The sequence below is a fragment of the Enhydra lutris genome, unplaced genomic scaffold (genome assembly GCF_002288905.1).
Source record: "Enhydra lutris kenyoni isolate GAN:26980312 unplaced genomic scaffold, ASM228890v2 scaffoldscaffold6, whole genome shotgun sequence".
NCBI classification, from domain to species: domain Eukaryota; kingdom Metazoa; phylum Chordata; class Mammalia; order Carnivora; family Mustelidae; genus Enhydra; species Enhydra lutris.
The window spans coordinates 43,005,627-43,031,425 of NW_019154090.1; the positions used below are offsets into that span (position 1 = coordinate 43,005,627).

The 25,799-nt window shown below is 39.9% G+C and overlaps 1 protein-coding gene across 2 annotated transcripts in view; it reads right to left on the minus strand.

Annotated features, from left to right (window-relative positions):
• The window catches only part of LOC111141483 (double zinc ribbon and ankyrin repeat domains 1), a 62,915-nt gene that overhangs the window by 20,590 nt on the left and 16,526 nt on the right, over positions 1 to 25,799 (minus strand). For both annotated transcript variants that reach the window (XM_022494069.1, XM_022494070.1), the window contains 6 exons: positions 24,710 to 24,806; positions 23,613 to 23,737; positions 17,618 to 17,703; positions 10,123 to 10,240; positions 3,584 to 3,697; positions 31 to 123 (listed from right to left, as the gene is read on the minus strand). In XM_022494069.1, the coding sequence (XP_022349777.1) occupies positions 31 to 123; positions 3,584 to 3,697; positions 10,123 to 10,240; positions 17,618 to 17,703; positions 23,613 to 23,737; positions 24,710 to 24,806 (633 nt within the window). The remainder of the gene's footprint in view (positions 1 to 30; positions 124 to 3,583; positions 3,698 to 10,122; positions 10,241 to 17,617; positions 17,704 to 23,612; positions 23,738 to 24,709; positions 24,807 to 25,799) is intronic.

Sequence of the window (25,799 nt, forward strand, 5' to 3'; positions counted from 1 at the left end):
ACAGAGGCCTGGCCCATGCTGTCAACTTACCTCCTGAGATGAAGGCAGGGCCCCCTCACAGGTGACACAGTATTTCAGGTGAGCTGGATTCCCTGTGCCACAGGTGCGGCAGACTACTTTCTCCTCGAAAACAAGGAACAAGAAACACATTTTTCTCTGAGCAAACAACTGTGCAAAGAAATCATCAAGCAGTCTTTTCAATCAGTCAGATATGGACTTTATTTTAGCACCAAGACCCTGAAATTGGATTGGTCTAGGAACGATTATAACATAGTGTGAGACAAATGAAAATCGTTTTAAAAGAAACAACCCAAAATGAACAAACAAACTGAAAACAGGTATTCATTTGGCCTCGGGAAGGCAAATAAAAAATTTTGCACTGATAATGTATGAGTTTCTTACTTTCTTTTTTTTCCTCAGAGGAAAACATGATGGTAGGCTCTCCATCTCATGGCTTGAAAAATAAACAAAAAAGCCCAGGACTAGCAAAAAGTTACCTATGTGTTTACAAGTCATCTTGTAAACTGCCTATAAGACTTCATGTTAATGAATTTAGGTTTGCTCTGTAGTTTCTTACTCAGAAATGCAAAAATGAGAAGACTGCCTTAGAAAATAAATGGTGAGTACAACTTTCCGAGTTAGGAAACTAAGGATAAGTAGCAATACAGAGAGGAAGGAAGGAAGGAAGGAAGGAAGGGAGGGAGGAAGAAAAGAAAGAAGGAAGGAAGGAAGGAGTATTAAAGTACTCCAACTAGAGATGAGCTACTAAAGGTTTGCTAACACCTGTTCAGTGGCTGGACCTTCCTGCACTATCAGGATACTATCCCCTTCATTTATCAACGACTGGTGACACTCAAATATTCCTTTTTCCTCCAGTGCCTACATTTCCCAGGTGTCCTGAAACTGACATGGTGTGTTCTGAAGCTGTAGAGGCAACGACAACAATCAAAAGAAAGTCCAACTCCCAGGACTGTAGTTCCAATGCCATTAGGTAGGCTATGAAGTCCCTGGTCTTTCCGAAGCTGGTTAATTTCACTCTAGTTCTTGCAACTCAAAGAACTCCTAAAGTGCAAATGGCCAACTGACTGATATTGAAAATGGCAGAGAATCACAGACTTGCTCCTAGTGGATCCTGACACTCGCTGGTTCAGCATTCTTCCAAGTTGCTTAGTCTCTGCAGCATAATCTGTGATTGCCAGAGCTTTTCTGTGAGATTTAGGGTTGTGGTCTTCCTGGAGACTCAGAAAAGTTTTGGTGACTCTCAGACACTCATTGAGAGTGAATCAAATTCCCTGTCCCTATGTTAAAGAAATACTGAGATCAAACAAAAATAATAAAAGCTGTTTGCTTCAGGAAATATTCTGTAAAGACTGAAAACCAATAAGGCTGCTTACTTATTTAGTCCAACAGCTTACTTCAGGATCCTCATACTAGCAGGTCCCACAATCCAAAATTAATATATTCTCACATCATTAACAGTTCTGTGTGTGTGTGTGCACACATGTGCATGCATACATGTGTAGTGGAAACACCCAAAATCTACTCTCAGCAAATTTCCACTATACAGAGATGGATATGTTAATTAGCTTGAATATAGTAAACATTTCACTATGTACATGTATATTAAAACATCATCACCTTAAATATATAAAATTTTTATTTATTTATTTTGAGAGAGAGAACGAGTGGGGGTGGGGGCAAGGAGAGGGAATCTTAAGGAGACTCCACACTCAGCACACAACCTGAAGCGGGGTTCAATCTCACAACCCTGAGATCATGACCTGATCCAAAATCAAGAGTCAGATGCTTAACCGACTGAGCCACCCAGTGGCTAAAATTTTTCACTTAAAGAAATCATTAAAATTTTATTTAAATATTTAAAATTTTTATTTAAATAAACTATTTTTAAAACTAGCATATCATAACTTAGCCTGACCCAAACTAACTCGGCCCTCAAGCCTGCCTTGCAAAACTCCCTTTTAAATTTTTTTTAACTAATAAACTTCATTTTTTTGGAGTGGTGTTAGGTTTATATCAAAACTGAGCAGAAATTACAGGGAGTTCCCATATACTTACTCCCTGTTCCCACGCACATACAACCTCCCCCACTGCTGATATCCCACACCAGGATGGTATACTCGGTACAACCAGTGAACCCACAGAGACATATCATTATCACCCGAAGTCCATAATTGACCTTAGGGTTCATGCTTGTCAAACTCCCTTTTAAAAAAATCACCCAAGGGGCACCTGGGTGGCTCAGTGGGTTAAGTCTCTGCCTTCGGCTCAGGTCATGATCCCGGGGTCCTGGGATCGAGCCCCGCATCGGGCTCTCTGCTCAGCAGGGAGCCTCTCCCTTCCTCTCTCTGCCTGCTTGTGATCTCTGTCTGTCAAATAAATAAATAAAAATCTTAAAAAAAAAAATCACCCAAGTGTAGTACTAAAACCCTATAAACACCCTCCCCTGCCTTCTCTCTTCTGAGATAATCAACACAGTCAAAGTGGCAGTCTACCTTCCTGTTTTAGGTCCAGTAAATAGTCTTCTTGGTCAACAGGTCTCTCTAATGGTTCTGTTGGTGACTTTGTGACACCATGTCATGGCTCACTTCCTTGAAGAGCAGTGACCATGACCCACAGATAGAAATGATTTTAGATCATAATCACTGTACTCAAAGATGTCCATAGGGATGACTTGAGATTGAGGCCACTATCAGACTACCTTAAAGAAGATGCTAAACATCTGTGATGAGGACATTTTTTTAAAAAAGTCATTACCCTTCAGTGCCTGGGTGGCTCAGTCTGTTGAGCGTCTGCCTTTGGCTCAAGTTGTGATCCCAGGATCCTGGGATTGAGCCCCATGTCTGGCTCTCTGCTCAGCAGGGAGTTTGCTTCTCCCTCTGCCCCCACCCTCTCATGCTCTCTCTCTCTCAGATAAATAAAATCTTTTTTAAAAAGTCAATACCCTCATATGCTACCTCACCCAGAGCATTTGCAATGTCTAGTTGAATTGTTCTATGCAATTTAGTGGACCCAACTTAGTTATTGGGGTAACATTTTTCCTTACAAAGTAGTTGGGAAATGAGAACAATTTTCTAATCTCCCAAATGATGAGCTCTGACAAAATGAAGTGAGGAAAAATGCATAGGTCATTGCAAAGCTCACTTCCAAGTGGATTTTGTATGTTACCAAGCTAAAGTTCCGCTTGATGCAGAGCTGTGGTTACACTAGCTTTAGCCCCAAATCATCGTGTGAGAGGCGGGGCTCTCATAAGGAGGTAATTGCCCCAGTAACGTGAATCATCAGATCTTTTTCAGTAATTACTTAAAGAGGGTCCCAGCCCTAAGTTAACTGTAAGCCCAAATCCATATTCAAGGAACACATCTCTATGTATCTCTCAGGAATTATAGATCCTATTGGCAGGTAAAGTTCTTGGGCAGCATGCCTTCCCAAAAATTAGAGTGGATTTTGTTTAGATACAAGTTTATCAATTGTTCACCAACTCCACCAGCTGAAGACATTTAATGACTTACATGTCACTTTCTATGTATTTTATTCATGTTTTTACAGAATCACATTTCATTACCTTCAAGCGGAGGCTGGCCTGTGGCTGCGGCTGTAGGGTAAGAGAGGCCTCACACACCACACAGATGGGAGTGTTCATGGGCACCATGTTTCCGCACTCTGCACACAAGCCCATCTGCACAAAGAAAGAGATTTGTCTTGGGGGGCACCTGGGTGGCTCAGTCAGTTAAGCATCTGCTTTCAGCTCAGGTCATGATCCCAGAGTCCTGGCATCGAGTCTGGCATTAGGCTCCCCAGTGAGCCAGGAGTCTGCTTCTCTCTCTCCCTCAGACCCTCCCCCTGTTCGTGCTCTGTCTCTCTCTCTCTCTCTCTCCCTCCCTCTCTCTCTCAAATAAATAAAATCTTAAAAAAAAAAAAAAGATTTAATTTGCTTTGTAAAAAAAAAAACTTTAAAAATAATTACCTATTCTTATTTTTGTGTATTGTGAGTAAGAATATGTTTATTGTGGAAAATAGACATATAAAAAAAAGAAAAAAATATCTTATAGCACAATGGAGTAAGGAAACCCACAACTCCTCTCTCCGAAAAACAATTATAAAGTTGGATAAAACTGTCATTTCAGATTAAAAAAACCATTCCAGATTCTGAAAGTCACTAAAGGTACACAGCAAACTGAAAAGTGGTGAATTGCAGATAAGAACACGAGTCTATGTGGTTCCTGCTTGAGGCTGTTCCCATCCTCCTTCAGCTCTGTCAGTGTGAGAGCTTCACTGGGGCAGGACAGGCTGTGAAAACCAGCAGCTTCATAGCTGCTGCTGGGCAGGGCTCCCTTGATTTGGAGCACTGTTAAGATGACAATCTCAGTGGCCAGCAAACAGAGAGGGCCAGTGGCTCTATAATTATGCCTGAAATCACTGTCCTGTTTGAGGCAACTAGCCAGGGATTTAACACAAAGTTCCAGGAGGTAAGTCAAATATAGGGAGCTTGATAAGCTCCCCACATATCTTTAATTGACTGGAAGATATGCACATGTATAGCATAAACCACAGTGGGCATAAGCCACTCACACATCTCTGGCTGATGGAGGCTACACATGGAGATGCAAAGGAGTTCAGTATAAAGTAAAAGCTGAGGCAGACTTGAAAATAGCCTGAAGCTTGAACATTCAGTCCAGCCCACACAGACCCATTAGCAGAGAGTGGAAGCCTTACTGGACCAAGGTATTTGAGTACAACTTCTGGCCAGTCTTCATTTGATCACTAAGCTATGCAGACCTAGGGAGTCCCCAGGCTTAAAAATAAAAACAAGAGGGGCGCCTGGGTGGCTCAGTGGGTTAAAGCCTCTGCCTTCGGCTCAGGTCATGATCTCAGGGTCCTGGGATAGAGCCCCACATCGGGCTCTCTGCTCAGCAGGGGGCCTATTTCCTCCTCTCTCTCTGCCTGCCTCTCTGCCTACATATGATCTCTGTCTGTCAAATAAATAAATAAAATCTTTAAAAAAATAAAATAAATAAAAACAAGGACATAATAATATATTATACGTTAATAAAAAAATAAAAAATTATATATTTAAAAAAAAAACAAGAACAGAAAACCTGATATCAGTGGCCACACATTTCAGGGGAGACAAACATGAGAAAAAAATTAATCCCAGTAATTAACAATAAAAACAGCAGAAAAAAAAAAAGAAAAAGAAAAACAACACTATGAAAAAAAGTCAGAGTCTAGAGTTGTTACAATATATCATCTAACATGTCCAGAATCGGGGCACCTGGGTGGCTCAGTGGGGTAAGCCTCTGCCTTCAGCTCAGGTCATGATCTCAAGGGTCCTGGGATTGAGCCCCACATCAGGCTCTCTGCTCCACAGGGAACCTGCTTCCCCCTCCCCCTCTGCCTATCTCTCTGCCTACTTGTGATCTCTACCATCAAATAAATAAATAAAATCTTAAAAAAAAATGTCCAGAATCAAAGAAAAAAATTATGAGGCATATGAAAAACAAGAAAGTGTGACCTATACTCAGGGAGGAAAAAAAACAGTTGATATAGTATCCCCAAATGTTGGATTTACAAAGATTTCAAAACAGCTGTTATAAAATGTTCAAAGAACTCAAGGAAATCATGTTTGTTTGTTTGTTTGTTTGTTTTTTAAATATTTTATTTATTTAATTGTTGGAGAGAGAGTGAGAGAGAGCATAAGCACAGGGAAAGGCAGGCAGAGCAGGCAGAGGGAGAAGCAGGCTCCCTGCTGAGCAAGGAGCCTGATGTGGGACTCGATCCTAGGACCTGGGATCATTACCTGAGCTGAAGGCAGCCGATTAACCAACTGAGCCATCCAGGCATCCCTCAAGGAAACCATGTTTAAAAGATAAAGAAAGTATGATGGCAATGATCCAAAAAATAAGGACTCTCAATAAAGACATAGAAATTATTTTTTAAAAAGAACCATATAAAAACCTGGAGTTTATTATTGTTTTTAAAGATTTTATATATTTATTTGACAGAGAGACAGAGAGAGAGAGAGCACAAGCACAAGCAGTGGGGGCAGCAGGCAGAGGGAGAAGCAGGATCCTGGCTGAGCAAGAAGCCCAATGCAGGGCTTGATCCCAGGACCCTAGAATCATGACTTGAGTGGAAGGCAGATGCTTAATTGACTCAGTAGCCCAAGTGCCCAAAAATTAAGATGAAAATTAAATTTTTAAAATTAAAATAACTGAAATGGGGAAAAAAAAATTCTCCAGAGGGACTCAATAGCAGATCAGAGATGACAGAAGAAAGAATTGGTGAACATGAATATGTCCAATAGAAATGTTCCAGTCTGGGGGCACCTGGGTGGCTCAGTGGGTTAAGCTGCTGCCTTCAGCTCGGGTCGTGATCTCAGGGTCCTGGGATCGAGTCCCGCATCGGGCTCTCTGCTCAATGGGGAGCCTGCTTCTCTCTTTCTCTCTCTCTCTGCCTGCCTCTCTGTCTACTTGTGATCTCTCTCTGTCAAATAAATGAATAAAGTCTTTAAAAAAAAAAAAAAGAAAAGAAATGTTCTAGTCTGAAGAACAGAGAGAAAAAGGATGGAAGAAAATAAACAAACCATCAAACACCTGTGGGACAACAAAAAACATATCAACATACATGTAACAGGAATCCTAGAAAGAAAGGAGAGGGAAGAAAAGGCAAAAAAAAGAATGTGAGGAAATAATAGCCAGAAACTTCCCATATTTAAGAAAAACATGAATCCATAGCTCCAAGAAAATCAATTCCAAGAAAGATAAACAGAAAGAGATCCACACTTAGTCATACTATAATCAAATTATTGAATGTCAGGGGTGCCTGGGTGGCTCAGTGGGTTAAGCCACTGCCTTTGGCTCAGGTCATGATCTCAGGGTCTTGGGATCGAGTCCCGCATTGGGCTCGCTGCTCAGCAGGGAGCCTGCTTCCCTCTCTCTCTCTCTCTCTGGCTGCCTGTCTACTTGTGATCTCTGTCAAATAAATAAATAAATAAATCTTTAAAAAAATTATTGAATGTCAGAGACAGAGAAAAGTCTTAAAAGTAGCAAGAGAAAAAACTACTTATCACATATATCAAAAACCATGCAGGTCAGAGGTAGGGGAATAATGTATTCAAAGGACTGAGATTAAAAATAACTGTCAAACAAGGGGCACCTGGGTGGCTCAGTTGGTTAAGCGTCCAACTCTTGGTTTCGGCTCAGACTCAGGGTTGGAAGATAAGAGTCCCATATCAGGGTCCCTGCTCAGCAGGGAGTCTGCTTTGAGATCCTCCCTCTCCCTCTGCCCCTACCTCCCCTCTCTCTCAAATAAATAAGTAAATCCTTTCAAACAAGAATTCTACATCCAGTAAAACTATCCTTCAGAAGAGGATGCAAAATAAATATTCTCAGATAAACAAAGACAGAGAGAAATGACAAGCAGATGTGCCTTTAGTAAAGGAAGTCCACCAGGCTGAAAATAAGTGACACTAGATGATAACCTGAGTTCACAGGAAAGAAATGAAGAAACTAGAGACCAGATTTAATAAATATGTAAGTAAATATAAATGAGTACATAAACCTTTTTTCTCATCTTTAAATGACATAAGATCATGTAACACTGCATTTTCAGTTTATAACATATATAGTTGTGATATATATATATACTATATATTACAGAAAAGATAAATAAATGGGGAGGAAAAGGAGTATGGTTGTTGACCATTGGATAGCAGAGAAGTTTAACTGGGGTGACGCAGACCTGAACTGGCAAGCAAAAAGCAAAGAATTGGGTCCAGTGAAACCTGTTTGGAAATCTCCTTCTGGGGAGCCATGTGCAGGCATGCTGTTAAAACTTGCTGGCAAACAACTGGGTTCTTGCAGGTTAGTTGAGCACCATCAAAGCACAAAGAGACGAAAGCATATCAGAACCAGGAAGAAAACCCAAGCCCATTATTCTGCAGTGTCCCTCCAGCAGCAATGTTTCTCTACTAACAAAAATTAACATCTAGCTAGCTGGCACAGGAGAAATGTTTAAAGGGTCCAGCTTTAAGACCCATGAGACAGGGCAATGAAGGGTGGATCTGGAGCTGTAAGGTGCACTTCTCCATCGGTCTAACAAGACTCCGAGTGTTTTGGGTCTAGGAACCTAGGAGTAGGCTCCACCCCTTTGAATCCCAGAAATCCAGCTGAGAGCAGGACACAATAAGTAGCAAATAAAGAGTTTAAATTACAAATCTGTTTATATATATATATATATATACATATTTATATATTTTTTTATTTTTAAAAGATTTTATTTATCTATTTGACAGAGAGAGAGAGAGATCACAAGTAGGCAAAGAGGTAGACGGAGAGAGAGAGAGGGAGCAGGCTCCCCGCTGAGCAGAGAGCCCGATGTGGGGCTGGATCCCAGGACCTTGGGACCATGACCTGAGCCGAAGGCAGAGGCTTAACCCACTGAACCACCCAGGCACCCCCAAATCTGTTTATATATTATAGCATATTAAAAATATTTTGGAGTGGACAATATAGATGTTTCAAAGTTTGTCATTTAAAATATTCATAACCTTGGGGCACCTGGGTGGCTCAGTTGGTTAAAGTCTGCCTTTGGCTCAAGTCATGATCCCAGGGTCCTAGGATCAAGCTGAGCAGGGAGTCTGCTTCTCCCTCTCCCTATGCCTGCTGCTCCCCCTGCTTGTGCTCTCTCTTGGTCAAATAAATAAATAAAATCTTTAAAAAATAAATAAAATATTGGGGTGCCTGGGTGGCTCAGTGGGTTAAGCCTCTGCCTTCGACTCAGGTCATGATCTCAGGGTCCTGGGATTGAGCCCCACATTGGGCTCTCTGCTCAGCGGGGAGCCTGCTTCCTCCTCTCTCTGCCTGCCTCTCTGCCTACTTGTGATGTCTCTCTGTGTCAAATAAGTAAATAAAATCTTTAAAAAAATAAAAATAAATAAATAAATAATAAATAAATAAAATATTCATAATCTTTGATGACCTTTCCTCCCTAAAGGAAAAAACAAAGTTCTGAAATCTGTTTTCCAGGGTACCTGGGTTGCACAGTTGGTTGAGCAACTGACTCTTGGTTTCAACTTGTGTTGTGATCTCAGGGTTCTGGGATTGAGCCCCACATCGGGCTCTGTGCTCAGCAGAGTCTGCTTGGGATTCTTTCTCTCTCTCTCCCTGGTCCCATCCCCTGTTCACGTTATCTCTCTCTCTAAAATAATAAATAAAATCTTTGGAAATCTGTTTTCAGGCAAGTAAAAAAATATCTTTGACACTGTACCAACGAATGAATATAAGCAGGGAAAATCCAAACTGCTGAGGCCTGTTCATGTTTTATTTGCTGTATTATCTTCTTTATGAAGTTCAAGGTATTTTATAGTAAATTAAATTAACGTCTACAACAATCTTGAGCAATATGTTGGAATAAATTATAAAAAAGATATCTATTTAGATTCTCACCTTTTGCTTGAAGATATAACTCAATTCTAGAACTCTAGACTTAAACTCACTGAATTAGTGGCTTTTTCTTAGTGACTACCTTTTTAAAGATGGTTATCTTTCAGTCAACATCATAGATCCTTTTATTTCATTTTGCAAACCCTACTCCAAAAAACTCCCCAAGTTTCAAATGCATAAAAGATAACACATTTTGGCATTTTGATTTTTAGTAAGCTGAGTATCTTTTCTAACTACAAACTCTTTAGTAGGCTAATACCAATTATTATCTATACTTAACAGCCACAATTTTTTAATTGATCCATCTATAGGTTATACCAAAAGCATCTTTGGACAGAATGATGTATCTTAAGGATACAAAGACTTGTAATTAGTACTTCTCTCCATTTATTTCTAGAATAGAAATATTACTGTACACAGGTTATAAACTGAATATCCTTTTCAGCCTGTGCTTTTTTAAGGCCACTGAAAGAAATGGCATCGCAAACAAGGTTTTCCATTCTTAAGTAAGAGACTGGACAATAAGAGATTAATCTGCCAGTAATTTTTTCAACAAGTTTTTATGTTTGGGGATCATGAATGCCAGGTACTATGCTACTGTGGCTACTAAAAATCAGATAAACCAATGAGAGAAGTTTTTGAAGATTCTGCTGCTCACCTGAGCTCCTTCTGGGGGTGGGAGATGACAGCCAAATATGGGTGGGACAGGAGAGCCACATTCTTGACAGAAGCGAGCAAAGGGGTCAGATGGGCGGGGGGCCAGGCAGTGGGCACACCTGCAATAAAATAGGTTCCTCATTGGCCATGTTCTGATGGGTTCACATTAAGAAGTCAGATGAAACTCTCCAAGTGTTCAAACATTTAAGAAAAACAAAAACAAAAACAAAGAGCAGACCACTCTCAAAGGCTATGGAACAAGGTCAAGACAGGGGATGCTTCTCTGGTCATTCTATTACAAAGTGGCCTTCCACCTAGACCCATTTGTGTCCTTCACCTGGTCTGGCTTACCTTACTTCCTGACTGTGGCAGAAGTTTATCAGCAGCCTTGATCCCACTTCTGAGTCATCCTATCACATTGGATTTGGCATGTGTGACGGTGAGCCTCGAGAATTCCAGCAAAGTCTACATTAAGTGCAATTTTCTGACTTCCCACCTGACCTCTGAGCTCAGCCTAAGTGACAGGTCTTGTCTGGCATGCTGGAGAACCACTCCTTGACCAAAGAAGATATACAAATGGCCAAGAAACACGTGAAAAACATTCTCAAGATCACTTGTCATTAGGAATGCAAAGCAAAAACCCCAATGAAAATCCACTTTATATCTATTAGGATGACTATTAGAAAAACAGAAAATAGTAAGTATTGGTGGAGAAAGTGACACCCTTGTGCATTTCTGGTGGAAGGTAAAATGAGGCAGCTGTTGTGGGAAACAGTTTGGCAGTTCCTCAAAGTGTTGGACAAGAATTACCATAAAATCAAAATTCCAGTCCTAGGTAAATACTCAAAAGAACTGAAATCAGGGTCTCAGATACTTGGACACCAGTGTTCACAGCAGCGTTATTCACAATAGTCAAATGTGGTAACAACTCAAGTGTCCATCAACAGATGAGCAGAGAAACAAATGGTGGTGTATACTTAATGGAATATTTTTCATCTTTAATATGGAATGAGATTCTGATACATACTACAACATGAGAACTTTGAAAATATTATGCTAAGTGAAATAAGTCAAACACAAAAGGACAAATACTGTCTGATTCTACTTATATAAAGAAACTAGAATAGGCAAATTCATAGAAACAGAAAGGAGAACAGAGGTTACCAGGGGCTGCAAGGATTAGGTAAAGGAGTTGTTGTTTAATGGTAACTGAGTTCCATTTGGAATGACAAAAAAATTCTGGAAATGGATGGCTGGTGATGGTTGCACAACACTGTGGATGTACTTAATGCTAGAGAACTGTACACTTAAAAATTGTTAAAATGGTAGATTTTATTTATTTACCACAATAAAAGTATAAAGGGCCTCAAAAATAATTGATTATATAAAATAAAAGTAATAATGTAATAATGTATATGTATAATATGTTTAAATATAATAATGTATTATGGGGTTCATAGTATTTGTAGATGTGAAATGAGTGACCACAATGGCACTAAGGCTACTGTTACTGAGCTCCTAGAAGTATAGGATATAAGGTTCTTATGCTTTATACAAGGTGGCATAATCCTATTTGAGGATAGGCTGTGATGAGTTAAACATGTTTTAGAGGGACGCCTGGGTGGCTCAGTTGGTTGGATGACTGCCTTCGGCTCAGGCCATGATCCTGGAGTTCCGGGATCAAGTCCCGCATCGGTCTCCCGGCTCCGCAGGGAGTCTGCTTCTCTCTCTGACCTTCTCCTCACTCATGCTCTCTCTCACTGTCTCTCTCAAATAAATAAATAAAATCTTTAAAAAAAAAACAACAAAAAAACATGTTTTAGAAACCCTAAAGCAACCACCAAAAACAAAGTTACAGCTAATAAGCTAACAAAGCATATAAAATAAAATGGAATCATGAAACATACCCAATTAATCCAACAGATGGCAGAAAAAAAGAAAAGGCAACAAAGAACAGATAAGATGAACAGAAAACAAAAAGCATGATGGTTGATTTAAATTCAAATATATCAATCATCAGAATATAACTCTTAACACCCCAATTAAAATGTTTTTAAAGCAACTAGATGCTGTTTAAAAAAAAAAAAAAAACTTAAAGAGGGACGCCTAGGTGGCTCAGTTGGTTAAGCAGCTGCCTTCGGCTCGGGTCATGATCCCAGCGTCCTGGGATGGAGTACCGCATCAGGCTCCTTGCTTGGCAGGGAGCCTGCTTCTCCCTCTTCCTCTGCCTACTACTCTGTCTGCCTGTGCGCTCGCTCTCTCTCTCTCTCTCTCTCTCTAACAAATAAATTTTTAAAAATTTAAAAACTTAAAGAAAAACAAATAGGTTAAACGTTAAAGGATGAAAAAAGTTAGACCATGCAAACACTAATCAGAAGAAACAGGAGTAGCTATGTTAATGTCAAACAAAATAGATTTTTTTTTTCAATAGATTTCTAAACAAAGGGTATCACCAAGGTTAAAGAAGTAAAGGGGTCAACTCAGCAATAGGACATAAGAATCCAAAAGGTTTATACATGATAATAGAACTTAAAAGTACATGAAGCAAAATCTGATAGAAAGCAAGGATAAGTAGACAAATTCATAATTATAGTCACATAGATTTCTCAATCACTCATTAAGTTACAGAGTTAAACAATACTATCAACCAACTTAACCTAATTGACAATTATAGAATACTCACCCTAGCAAAATGCACATTCTTTTCAAATGTACATGGAACATTCACCAATCAAATCATATATGTTCTCTGATCAAAAAAGGAATTAAATTTGAAATAAAGATCAGAGGATATAAGGAAAATCCCCAAATATTTAGAAATTTAATAAAATACTTTCAAAATAACCCAATATTGAGTGAGTTGCTAAATCTCTACAACTCCACATCTGATCAAGGAGGATAATAATAAAACCTCATAGTTTTATTATGAGGTCAGTTAGAGTTTACACTGAATTAAAATGAAATTTAAAATGAAAATTAAAATGAAAACACAAAAGGGGCACCTAGCTCAGTCAGTAGAGCGTGTGGCTCTTGATCTCAGGGTTGTGAGTTCAAGCCCTACATTGGGCATGGAGTCTACTTAAAAAAAATTTAAAAGTAAAAATGAAATGAAATGAAAAGACAACATACCAACATTCAGGGCTAATGCAGTACTCAGGGGCAAATGCAGAGTTCTAAATGTCTATATTCGAAAGAAGAAAGGCTTCAAATAAATTACTTCATCTTCCACATTAAAGAAATTAGAAAAAGAAGAGGAGGGGTGCCTGGATGGTGCAGTTGGCTGAGCAAACGGCTCGTGGTTTCAGCTCAGGTGCTGATCTCAGGGTCAGGAGATCGAGCCCTGTGTCTAGCTCCACACTCAGTGTACAGTCTGCTTCAGATTCTCTCTCCCTCTGCCCCCTGCTCCTTTTCTAACAAATAAATAAATCTTAAAAAAAAAAAATGAAGCCAAAGTTTCACTAAAAAAAGAAATAGATAAACCTAAAAAGATTTATATTTATTAAACACATTTTATTTATTTATTTTTTAAAAGATTTTTATTTATTTATTTGACAGACAGAGATCACAAGTAGGCAGAGAGACAGGCAGAGAGAGAGAGGAGGAAGCAGGCTTCCCGTGGAACAGAGAGCCCGATGTGGGGCTCGATCCCAGGACCCTGGGATCATGACCTGAGCCGAAGGCAAAGGCTTAAACCCACTGAGCCACCCAGGTGCCCCTATTAAACAAATTTAATATGTAGTTTAAAATCTTCCTTAAAACTCTGGGCCCCAGTGCCTTTACTAGTGTACCCTACCAAACACCTAAGGAAAAATAATACCAATTCTACCCAAACTCAGAAAATTAAAGGAAAGAGAATACTTTCCAACTCATTTAGTATCATCCTGATACTAAAATCAGACAAAGATCTTCACTGTAAGGTGTGAAAATTACAGACCAATATCCTTCATGCACACATACACAAAAGTTCTTTATATTTTAGCAAATGAAATTAAACATGACATCAAATAAATAATACTTCAAGTAAGACTTATCCCAGAAACGCATGGGTGATTTAAAACTTAAAAATCAGGGGCACCTGGGTGGCTCAGGTGGTTAAGCATCTGCCTTCAACTCAGGTCATGATCCCAGGGTCCTAGGATTGAGCCCTGCATTGGGCTCCCTGCTCAGTGGGGAGCCTGCTTCTCCCTCTCCCTCTGCCTGCTGCTCTGCCTACTTGTGTGTTCCATGCCCACCCGAATCAAATAAATAAATAAAATATATATTTTTTTAAAACTTGAAAATCAGGGGTGCCTGGGTGGCTCAGTCAGTTAAGCATCTGCCTTTGGCTCAGGTCATGATCCCAGCATTCTGGGATCAAGCCCCGAATCGAATCGGGCTTTATGCTCAGCAGGGAGTCTGCTTCTCTCTCTTTCTCTGCCCTTTCCCCAGCTCAGGTTCTCACTCTCACTCTCTCTCTCTCTATTTCAGATAGATAAATAAAATCTTTTTAAAAAAAGAAACTCTCAGCAAGCTAGTAATAGAAAGTTTCCTCAATCTGAAAGGTCAACAAAAGAATCTCTAGCCAATATCATATTTAATGTTAAAAAAGTGGAATGTTTTCTCCCTATGTTCAGGAATAAGGCAAGAATGTCCACTCTCATCACTTCTATTCTAAATTTACTGGAAGTTCTGGCCAAGACAACAAGTCAAGAAAAAAAAAAAAAGAAAGAAAGAAAAGGGATGTGCATATATGTTCCAGCTGCAGAGGGCAGACAGTTTTGGCTTGCAGAGTTCCTTAGGGAGGGAAGAATATATGCATAGACAATGTTGCCATCTAGGTGGCTTTAGGGTCCTGAGGAGTAGAGAAGGATGGCACTGGGTAGGTCTGGAAGTCTCTAATTTGTGTAGAGTTCCCCGTAAATAAATAATCGATCCCCCAACTTCTATCCCCCAGGATGTAACAGCTGAATTAATACGTAATTGATTGCACTGTGACTAAGGCAGGTGCACCCCCACCCAATACCATTTCTTACCTTCTAACCCTACCTGGTCTTTAACAAAGCACTGCTAATTCTAAGGATAATCTCTAGTTTATCGCGCGTTTTTAAACTTTTAAATAAATCAGTTTATGCTGGAAGGAAGGAAGGAAGGAAGGAAGGACCCACACAGAAAATGAAGAAATAAAACAATTGCCTGTATTTGCAGGTGAGGGGTGCCTGGCTGCCACAGTCAGAAGAGCATGTGACTCTCGATCTCAGGGTCGTGAGTTTGAGCTCCATGTTGGGGGTAGAGATTAAATAAATAAACTTTAAAAAAAATTAAAAAAATATTCACAGGTGTCCTGACCACCTATGTAGATAATTCTATGGACTCTACCAAAAAAGCTAAAAGAATAAGTGAGTTGAGTAAAATTCCAGGATATAAGAACACTACACAAAAATCCATTTACTATCCCAGCAATGAAAAATCAGAAATTTATATTTTAAAAGCAATAACATTTATGACAGCATCAAAAAATTATGAAATACTTAGGAATCAATTTGACAAAGGATATGTAAAACCTGAGCACTGAAAACTACACAACATTGCTGAAAGAAATTAAGGCAGACCTAAATAAATGATGATACCCCATTTTCCTGGACTGTAAAGGCTCAAAATTGTTAATAACATCAATCTGTCTTAAATTAATGTATCAACTAAATGCAATCCAAATCAAAACTCTAGCAAACATTTTGTAGATGTTGAGAACTTGATTTTAAAACTTGTTTGAAAATGCAAAGTATTGGGATGACTGGGTGGCTCAGTGGGTCAGGTGGCTGCCTTTGGCTCAGGTCATGATTCCACGGTCCTGTGATCCAGTCCCGCATCGGGCTCCTTGCTCAGCGGGGAGTCTGCTTCTCCCTCTGCCCCTCCCCCTGCTTATGCGCTCTCTCTCTCTCTCTCTCTCTCTTTGACAAATGGATAAATAAAATCTTTAAAATTTTTTTATAAAGATTTTATTTATTTGACAGAGAGAGAGAGAGAGAGAGAGAGAGAGATCACAAGTAGGCAGAGAGGCAGGCAGAGAGAGGGGGAAGCAGGCCCACTGCTGAGCAGAGAGCAGGATGCAGGGTTTGATCCCAGGACCCTGAGATCATGACCTGAGACGAAAGCAGAGGCTTAACCCACTGAGCCACCTAGGCGCCCCTGGATAAATAAAATCTTTTTAAAAAAATGCAAAGTACCGAGAAGAGCCAAACTATTTTTATAAAAGAAGAACAAAGTTGCAGAATTTATAACACTTAGTTTCAAGACTTATTATAAGGGAATGGTAATCCAGAAATGTGGTAGTAAATAAATATAGACAAACATCAGTTTGTCTATATTTATATCTATATATTATCAGAATACAGAGTCCAGAAACAGAGCCACAAAAATCCCAAAAGTAATCAATAAGGAAAGGACAATCTTTTCAGCCAGTGGTACTGGAATAACCTCACACCATAATTAAATATGGATCATAAGAGATAAAATTTCTAGAAGAAAACAGTGGAAAATCTTGTGGTGGGATCTGTCTTGGGTTTAGGAAGGACTTTTTAAATAGAAGTAGATCAATAGTTGCCTTGGGATAGGGAGGGATTTCAAAAGGGTACAGTGCAAGAAACTTTTGGAGGTGATGGACTTGTTCATTTTCTTGATTATGGTGATAGTTTCAAGGTTATATGCATGTCAGCTGCACTTTTTTTTGCAAAATGAATTAAATTTTTTTTTACTTGAGTAGGGTTGATACACAATGTTATGTAACATAGTGGTTAGATTTCCTTCTTTTCTTTCTTTCTTTTTTTTTTTTTTTAGTGGTTAGATTTCTTTATATGCTATGCTCACCCCAACGATAGCTACCATCTATCACCATACAATGTTATTACCACTCACTATATCCCCTATGCTTTTATTCCTGTAACTTATTCATTCCCTAACTGGAAGTCTATTTCTCCCACTCCTCTTCCCATTGTGCCCATCCCTCCAACCCCTTCCCCTCCAGCAACCATTAGTTTGTTCTTTGTATTTATAAGTCTGGTTCTTCTGTTTGTTTATTCATTTGTCTTGTTTTTTAGATTCCACATATGAATGAAATCATATGGTATTTGTCTTTCTCAGTATGATTTATTTCACTCAGCATGATATCCCCTAGGTCTATCTATGTTGTCACAAATGGCATGGTCTTATCCTTTTTTATGGCTGTGTAATATTCCACTGTGTAACATTCCACTGTGTAAATATACCACATCTTCCCTATTCATTAGCCTACTGATGAACACCTAGGTTGCTTCCATGTCTTGGCCATTGTACATAATGACCCTCTAAGGGTCAACTGTACTTTTTAAATAAGTGCAGTTTTATTGTATACTTTTAAAATTTGTAAAAATTTAATGAAAGACAGTTGGGTGAGCAAACACCATTCTTATGCCTCATCCTTAAATTTTCTTGACAATGCCTCAGTAGAATTGAAGAAATAGTAAAGAAAATGTGATACTTACTTGAGAAAGTCTGTCTCTCTTTGAATTCTCATGATCTCTGTGCTTGTCAAACTCTTCTGGCCAGTTATGTGAGCAAAACTAGGGAACTACAATAAAGGATACATATAAAATCACAGTAAAAGCTCTGGTACAGTAAAATTGCATTACAATTTTTTTTAACATGTTGTCTTATCACATCCAGCACTCATCTTTTAAGAACCATGATGGGAGAGTCAGAAGTTAACAATTACCCCAGGACCCAACATTTTAAGAAAATTAAGGTGCTATTACAATTAGACATGTATATTTCATTAGAAACAAGAGTTTACAAAAAGAGATCCAAATCTATCATCAGACAGACCAGAGTTTAGAATTTAAAAACCTAAGCTGCCCTCCATTTTTCTCAAAGATTACATCCCTGGGAAACAATTCAAAAATTCACCTAAAAGAACCTATGCAGAGAAAACATTTAACTCATTTTGATTTATTTTTATTTGAGCATTCTTTGTACCAGGCACTATGTTTGACACAGGGAGGGGACAAAGATAGATATTACATGGTCCCTATCCTTTAGGAGCTGAACTGGTGTATACACAAAATACGGAAACACTGTGGGTTCAGTGTCGTAATGCATTTGTATTGAGTCCCATGGGACTCTAAAGGACAAAATAATCACATTCACTTGCTTCAGGGGAGAAAGGCTTCCCAGGGTGCTAACACCTGAGCTTGGCCTGGAAGAATAAAAAAAAAGGTTGTCAAATGGACACAGGACAATGGGAATAAGAAGCAGAGGAAACCCATTTGTAAAGGCACAGTGATAGGGCAGTGCTTAGCCTATCCTGGGGCTCAAGGATGTGACATGATTTAGAAGTCTGAGTAGCTGGAGAAGGAACACAGAGGGGAGGAGCTATCATTTAGGAAGGGTCTGACACCTGCTAAAATGGTATTATGTAGTCGTTATCTCAACATTTCACAGTGATCTTATGAGGTGGGTAATATTATCCTCATTTAAAATTTTTTTGTGGGCACCTGGGTGGCTCAGTCATTAAGCGTCTGCCTTTGGCTCAGGTCATGATCCCAGGGTCCTGGGATTGAACCCCCTGTTGGGCTCCCCGCTCAGCAGGAGGCCTGCTTCTCCCTCTCCTTCTTGCTGTGTCTCTCTCTGTCAAATAAATAAATAAAATCTGTAAAAAATAATTTTTTGTAATAGTTTCTTTTGCTATAATTTTGAACTTAACAGAAAAGTTGCAAGGAGAATACAAATAACTCCTGGATACCCAGCTTGACCAGTTTTTCATGTTAACATTTTGCCCGGTGCACCTTCCTTCTCTTTCTCTCTCTCTCTCTGTGTATGTGTGTCCCTGAATTATTCGAGAATGAACAGCAGTTACTTTGCCCTTCTGCCCCTACATACTTCAGTGTGCACATCCTAAGAACTATGATGTCCTCTTACACGACAATGCAATTATCAAAACCAGAAAATTTAATGGCCACACAATACTATTATCTAATCCCCAGATCTTTTTTCAAATGTCATTGTTTGCACCAATGATGTCCTTCACACTATATATTTTTTTTCTTGGTCTAGGATCCAGTCCAGTGTCATACTGTGCATTTAGTTGTCAAGTCTCTTTTGTCTCCTTTAATCCGAAATTGTTCCTCAGTCTATCTGCATCTTTCACAATCTTGACATGTTTGAAGAGTAACGTGTCATTTAATTTGTAGAATCTCCTTCAATTTGGTTTTGTCTGATGTTTCGTAATGCTTGGATTCATGTATGCATTTTGGCACAAATATGAGAGAAATGATATAGTGTCCATCTCAGTGCCTCACACCAAGAGGCATATACATTCCCCATTTTTATCTCCCTTGCCTTTGAAGACATGTCTAGCAAGAAGTTGCTGTGGCCAAGGTCAAAGACATTGCTGCCTATGTTCTCCTTTAGGATTTTCATGGATTCCTTTCCCAGAGTTAGGTCTTTTTTTTTTTTTTTAAGATTTTTATTTATTTATTTGACAGAGAGAGAGAGCACAAGCAAGGGGAGCGGCAGGCAGAGAAAGAAGCAGCCTCCCCACTGAGCAGGGAGCCTGATGTGAGACTTGATCCCAGGACTCTGGGATCATCACCTGAGCCGAAGGCAAATGCTTAACTGACTGAGCGACTCAAGCATCCCTCAGATTTAATCTGAGGTCTTTAATCCATTTTAAGTTTATCTTTGTATAAGGTGTAAGGAAATGGTCCAGTTTCATTCTTTTGCATGTGGCTGTCCAATTTTCCCAACACCATTTGTTGAAGATACTGTCTTTTTTCCAGTGGACATTCTTTCCTGCTTTGTTGAAGATTAGTTGACCATAGAGTTGAAGGTCTATTTCTGGGCTCTCTATTCTGTTCCATTGATCTACGTGTCTGTTTTTGTGCCAGTAGCATATATTGTCTTGATGATGACAGCTTTGTAATAGACCTTGGAGTCCGGAATTATGATGCTATCAGCTTTGGTTTTCTTTTTCAACATTCCTTTGGCTATTTGGGGTCTTTTCTGATTCCAGACAAATTTTAGGATTATTTGTTCCATCTCTTTGAAAAATATTGATGGTATTTTGATAGGAATTGCATTGAATGTATAGATTGTTTTAGGTAGCCCAGACATTTTCACAATATTTGTTCTTGGACGGAGATGGGTGGGGACATTGGGTAACCGGGTGATGGGCACTAAGGAGGGCACGTGATGTAATGAGGAATGTAATATCCAACGTATGAATCACTAAACTCTGCCTCTGAAACTAAAAATAATTATAATCATCATCATCCCCATTTCTGAGATGAAGATGCTGAGGCTCAGAAAGTTTGAGTCACTTGCTTGAAGTCATGTTAACAATATGTGAACTATCTTATGTACTCAGGCCTCTCTGACCCCGAAAGGGTCCCTGTCCACCACAATACCTGTGGGCTGAGCTTAGGACTCCAGAATTTATGCTTCAGGTAATGGGGAGCTGTCAGAGGTTCTGAGATGCTTTTGTGTCAGATCCATCATGGCACAGACCAGATGTTGCAAAGTGGTGGTCTACTTGACCAAATCTGGACGGTCACTGAGTTTCATTTGGCCCATGTATATTGGTCCACACAGCATTTCAAAATCTGATTTAATTGTTAACATTTAAAATTAGATCATAGCACATAAAAATGCAGGTTTCTGGATTTTCTTGTAAAATCATGAGATGTGGCAACACTAAGCCTGTAGGCCTTCTTGTCAATAGTTGACTGGAGCTGAGTAGAGATAACTAACCCATTCAGCTGACTCAGGTATTCCACATTGCCAGAGAACCCCCAGCTCTTATGCCCTGAAACGAAAGCCCTGTGTAAGCTGTCATTTATGTTCAACCCAGGTTTTACATTTATTCTGCTGCATAGCCCCTAACGGTGCCTAAGGTCAGACACTTAGTTCAGAGACATCTTGTCTCCCTGGTGGTATTGTTGAAATGTTGTAATACCCAGTATTGTTAATTCTGATGTTTGTTGACATATGCTTCAGATGGGATTCAGCTGGAATATTGATAAGAATCTCTTACCAAGAGGAATGAAAAGAGTGGAAGATAAATGTTCTGCAGTCCTTTTCTGGCCCCCTTGGTCTTCTAACTTCTAGTCAGATTCCCCAAATGTGTCCCCATGTTCCTAGTTTTGGGGGATTCTAAATCTTAGAATATTTACATACTGTCTTATTTTATCTTAAACAACTCTTAAATGAGTAGGTGGGCAAGGTAATCCAAATATTCATACACAAAGAAAATCACTCTTTCTGGACACATTACAGATTACTATGGTCATGTGAGAATGTTTTCTGAAAAGTTATGATTGCATTTTGTCATATACCATTCGTTCTTCAAAATGGTATTTTTCTATCTCAAAACCAGTATTTTTATATACTACACTGGCTGCACTGGTGAGCACTGCTCACAGGAGTTGAGTGCTCATTAGTCCATTTGGTAACCAGGGAATCATTCTTCCAGGAGACTAAGATGGGCAATCTTCTATTGCAGGGATGTGTATCCTTTTGTTTACTGAGATTTCCAGGAAGGGCTTACTAGATCTGTGGTCCTCTGGTCTGGGCTTTGTGACTTGCCAGGAAGTATAGTCAGTGGGCTGACAGAAGAACCCAGGAGGTTCCACTGAGATACACTACGGCACTAGAGACTGGAAATGAAGAAAAGGATTGGACTTTGGGACGATAGCTGGTCTTCTAGGCCAGGGATACTCAGACTGAGGTGATCACCAAAATCTTTCAGGACTCCATCCCAGGCTTATGGGATCAGTTTATCTAAAAGGATTGCAGGAAGGTGTAGCTGGGAGGGCATATATATTTAAAGTTCCCCCAGGTGATTCTGTGCAACCAGGGTTGGGAGTCACGCTTTTTTTATACTTGATGCTAAGTATGAGCAGCCGTGGGATCACAGGCAAAGCAGCAGCAGCTATGGCTGGATAGACAGTGTGATTCCAGGTACACTCTACTTAGGACTCAGAATTAGAGGAAGAAAGCAAGGGCTCCTGGGTTGCCCTTAGATGCCTAAGTCTAAACTGAATTTTATAAACACTGAAAAACCAGAGTGCTAGAATAGTTGTAGTAGGCAACTAGTATGAGAGAATCTTTGTGTTATACAGTAATTAAATTATTGACAGGGCTTTTATTTAGGTTGTAAATCACCTCCATCTTGTCAAATCCAATGGGCAAGTCCCAGTCCTTGTCTAATTTGAATCCTTGGTGACATTTGACATAGACGTCCACTTCTCCTTGAAACTCTTTCTTCTTTTGGCTTCTATGGCACCACTTTTTTTTCCCCCCTTTGGCTTTCTTCCTACTTCTCAGGCTCTTCCTCCTCTGCTCAACCTCTAAGTCAAGGACTTTGTCTTGTGCCATCTGCCCTTCATCTTCTGTATACTCTCAGCAAGTAATCTCATTCAGACCCAAGCTTTAAACAACGTAATTTTATTGAATATTTCTAAATATGTATCTGTGGCCCTGACCTCTTCCCTGAGTTTGAACTTGCACATCCAATGGTCTACTTAAGACCTCCATCTGGATGTGTAATGAGTCTTTTCATACCTGCTCCTCCCTGATCTTCCCCATCTCAGTTAATACCACCACCATCTCTAGACGCCCAGGCCAGAAACCAGAGTCAACTTTGGCTCCTCCCTGTCCCTTATCCCATCCATCTGATCCTTCAGCCAAACCTGGTGGCTCTTCCTCCAAAACATGTCTGGATTCCCATGCCTCCTACCACCACCGCTTCTACAACCTTGGTCCAAGCTACCATCATCTCTCCCCTGGAGTAAAAAAACCTTCTAAATGTTACTCCCCTCTTACTCCTCTACAGCTTAATCTCCATATTTTTAATGAAAATGATTTAAAAAAATTTAAAAAACTTTTTAAAATGCAAATGATATCTTGTCTTACCTTCCAAATAGATTTTCTTTACAATGAGAAGAAAATTCAAACTCCTTGCTATAGGCCTCAAGATCCTAGCATCTGTGATTCTCAACCATGCCTGTCCATTAGAATCACTTGTGGGTGAATTTTATTCATTTTTTTAAAGGATTTATTTATTTATTTATTTATTTGAGAGAGAGAGAGAGATTGTGCACGAGCTGGGGGGAGGGGCAGAGGGAGAAGGAGGAGCAGGTTTCCTGCTGAGCAGGGAGCCTGATGTGGCACTCAACCCCAGGACCCTAGGATCATGACTTGAGCCAAAGGCAGATACTTAAGCAGCTAAGCCACTCAGGCATTCCCACTATTTTAAAATTTTTGGTTGATGACTTTCATGTTTATTATTTTCATGCCCCCACCCTGCATAAAATGTAAGCTCCGGAGTACAGGGACTTTCTTGCCCAACACAATATTCCCAACACTGAAACAGTGCCTGGCACATGGTGAAAAAGCTAGGGGACATTGCCTTAAAAGGATTTCACGGGAAGATTAAAAATATAGGAGGTATTTAATACCATGAAGATTTTCTTTAGAAGTTACCTGAGATTGGCGGGTGGGTGGTCTAGAACCTAATTCTTCATGGTGAGGTGGGATTTCCAGTGGACTCTCTGAGAAACGAAGGTCCTTCCATGTTTTAGAGTCAGTTCTTTCTCCTCCTTCAAGATCTACAATTATTTTAAAAAAAATTCTGTGAATATCTGTAATTATATATGTAATCATGCAAATACGTCTTCATAGGTGGACACCTTTTGAGGTCATCACATCTTTAACTAGATGGAAGAATTATATAAAGAAGCCACCACTCCGTGAACTAGCACTGGGAAAGAAAAAAATTAGCCCAGACTGAGAAAAGAAAAATCTGCCCTGCTACATTCTACAACACTCCACATCAGGCTGAGAAAATAGATAAATCCAATGGCAGGGTGAGCAGGAAACCCTCTTTCTCCCAAGGACGCACTGAAGCCGTAAAATGTCATAACAGCTCCTTTCCCCCTTCTTTGAGTGGTTGTTGTTTCTTACTTGCTAAGAAACCTTGTTCTCTATAACCAGAGATTATCAGAAATCTTGCTGGTTAAAATCTTATCAGAAAGAATGAACCCTCCAACTCTCGCCTGGAGGACGTAAGTCACTCTGACACAGAGCAGCAGCCTCAATTTCCAACCTTGGTGCAGAGTATCAGAGAATTGTCTATGAACACAATATTCCACATTTATTTTTGTAGTTTCCAAGGTGAACAAAGCCCTGGTTCCCTTTGCAATCCATATCTGATGGTGCCAGTTCACGTGCAGCCCTGCTTTGCTTTGAGCCTATCAAAACTTGGCTCTCACTTCATTTCATCCAGACTCCATCTGTCCCCCAAGCCCTATAACCTTGTCTTTTCCTTTGTTTGGTGTGATGCCCCATACTTCTTCTGCTGTGTGGTCTCCCTCATTGCAACAAGTCAACAAATCTCACTTTGTTGGACTCTGTGATGATCCCTCTTGGTCTTAAGCTGTTAGCAAGGATAGCACTAAGATTATCTTACTTTTCTATTCCAGTATTTCTTATTCCAACCCTTCTACAGTCAAGAACATGAGCAATGAACCCGTTTGGTGGTTTAGAATATTAAACCTTATCTTCATCCTTCCATGTCATACCTGCAGACTTTCTAAGGTTAAGATTCCAATCCTGTTTATTTTCAGCATTCTTGTATTTCTTCCATAGTTTTGATTCAACAAATCCATTTTCCAATTCCTAGGAATGACAATCCTATGTCAATCACTTGATTACATGTTGGATGTCATGTACATATGTTGCATGTCAATCACTCGATTACACCCATTTGCAATGTGAAAATGAAAAGTTGCCAGGTAGAGAGAATGTCATAGCATGCCCTTCTTACTCGAAAGAGTTTACAGTAGTTTTTACAAAATGACCTTTGTTTCACCTTACTCTGGAAACCCATGGCTTTGTATCTGGGCCGGTTTGCTGGCAGCATGTCTGGCTATTAGGCTCCAACATTTAAGCAGCCAAGGCCAGCAGCAGGACATGAAGGCAGGATGTTACAATCATTGGAATCTGGGGAATAACAAAGGGACCACCAGATCCAGGAGGCAAATAAAGGGTGGGGGTCAGGCCAAAATAGGACTTAACTACACTACCTGCCCATGCACAGTACTTATATTCTTCTCCATGGACTTTCTTCCCCCTGGACTCAGTCCCTTATGCCTGATTCAAGCCTGAGCATCTACTGAGGCAAATAAGCTCTGCTTCTACTGGATACCCCTGCCCATGGTAGATCCCTGCCCCAATCATACTTGAGCCCCACTTTAGGCCTGCACCCACTGCTCTGGTCCTATAGCCACCTCTCTGGGCTCTGGTCCATCCTGAAGCTGAAGGGATCCCCTCCCAAACTTCTGGTCATCCCCACCAAGACCTCCATGACTGAGACTTTTTGGTTGATTGCTTTACCATGAGCTAGCCCATCCTCTGGCCCTTGCATCTATCTCACTGGTGCCCAAAGCCCAGGGACTGAAGTTTGAAATACCCTTGTAGGTAAGTCTGGTTCATCCTCCGGAGAAGCAAGGTTTTGAGCTTTTCAGGGTTGAAGATTTCAGCATAATCAACAGCTATGGTCACAGAGGGTTTCTACTAGTCTGATGTATCTGTTCAACAAATAGACACTCACTGCCCTCTCCAGCCCTCCTCTGTGCAAGGCAATGAGTATGGCAGACTTGTTCTCTGCCA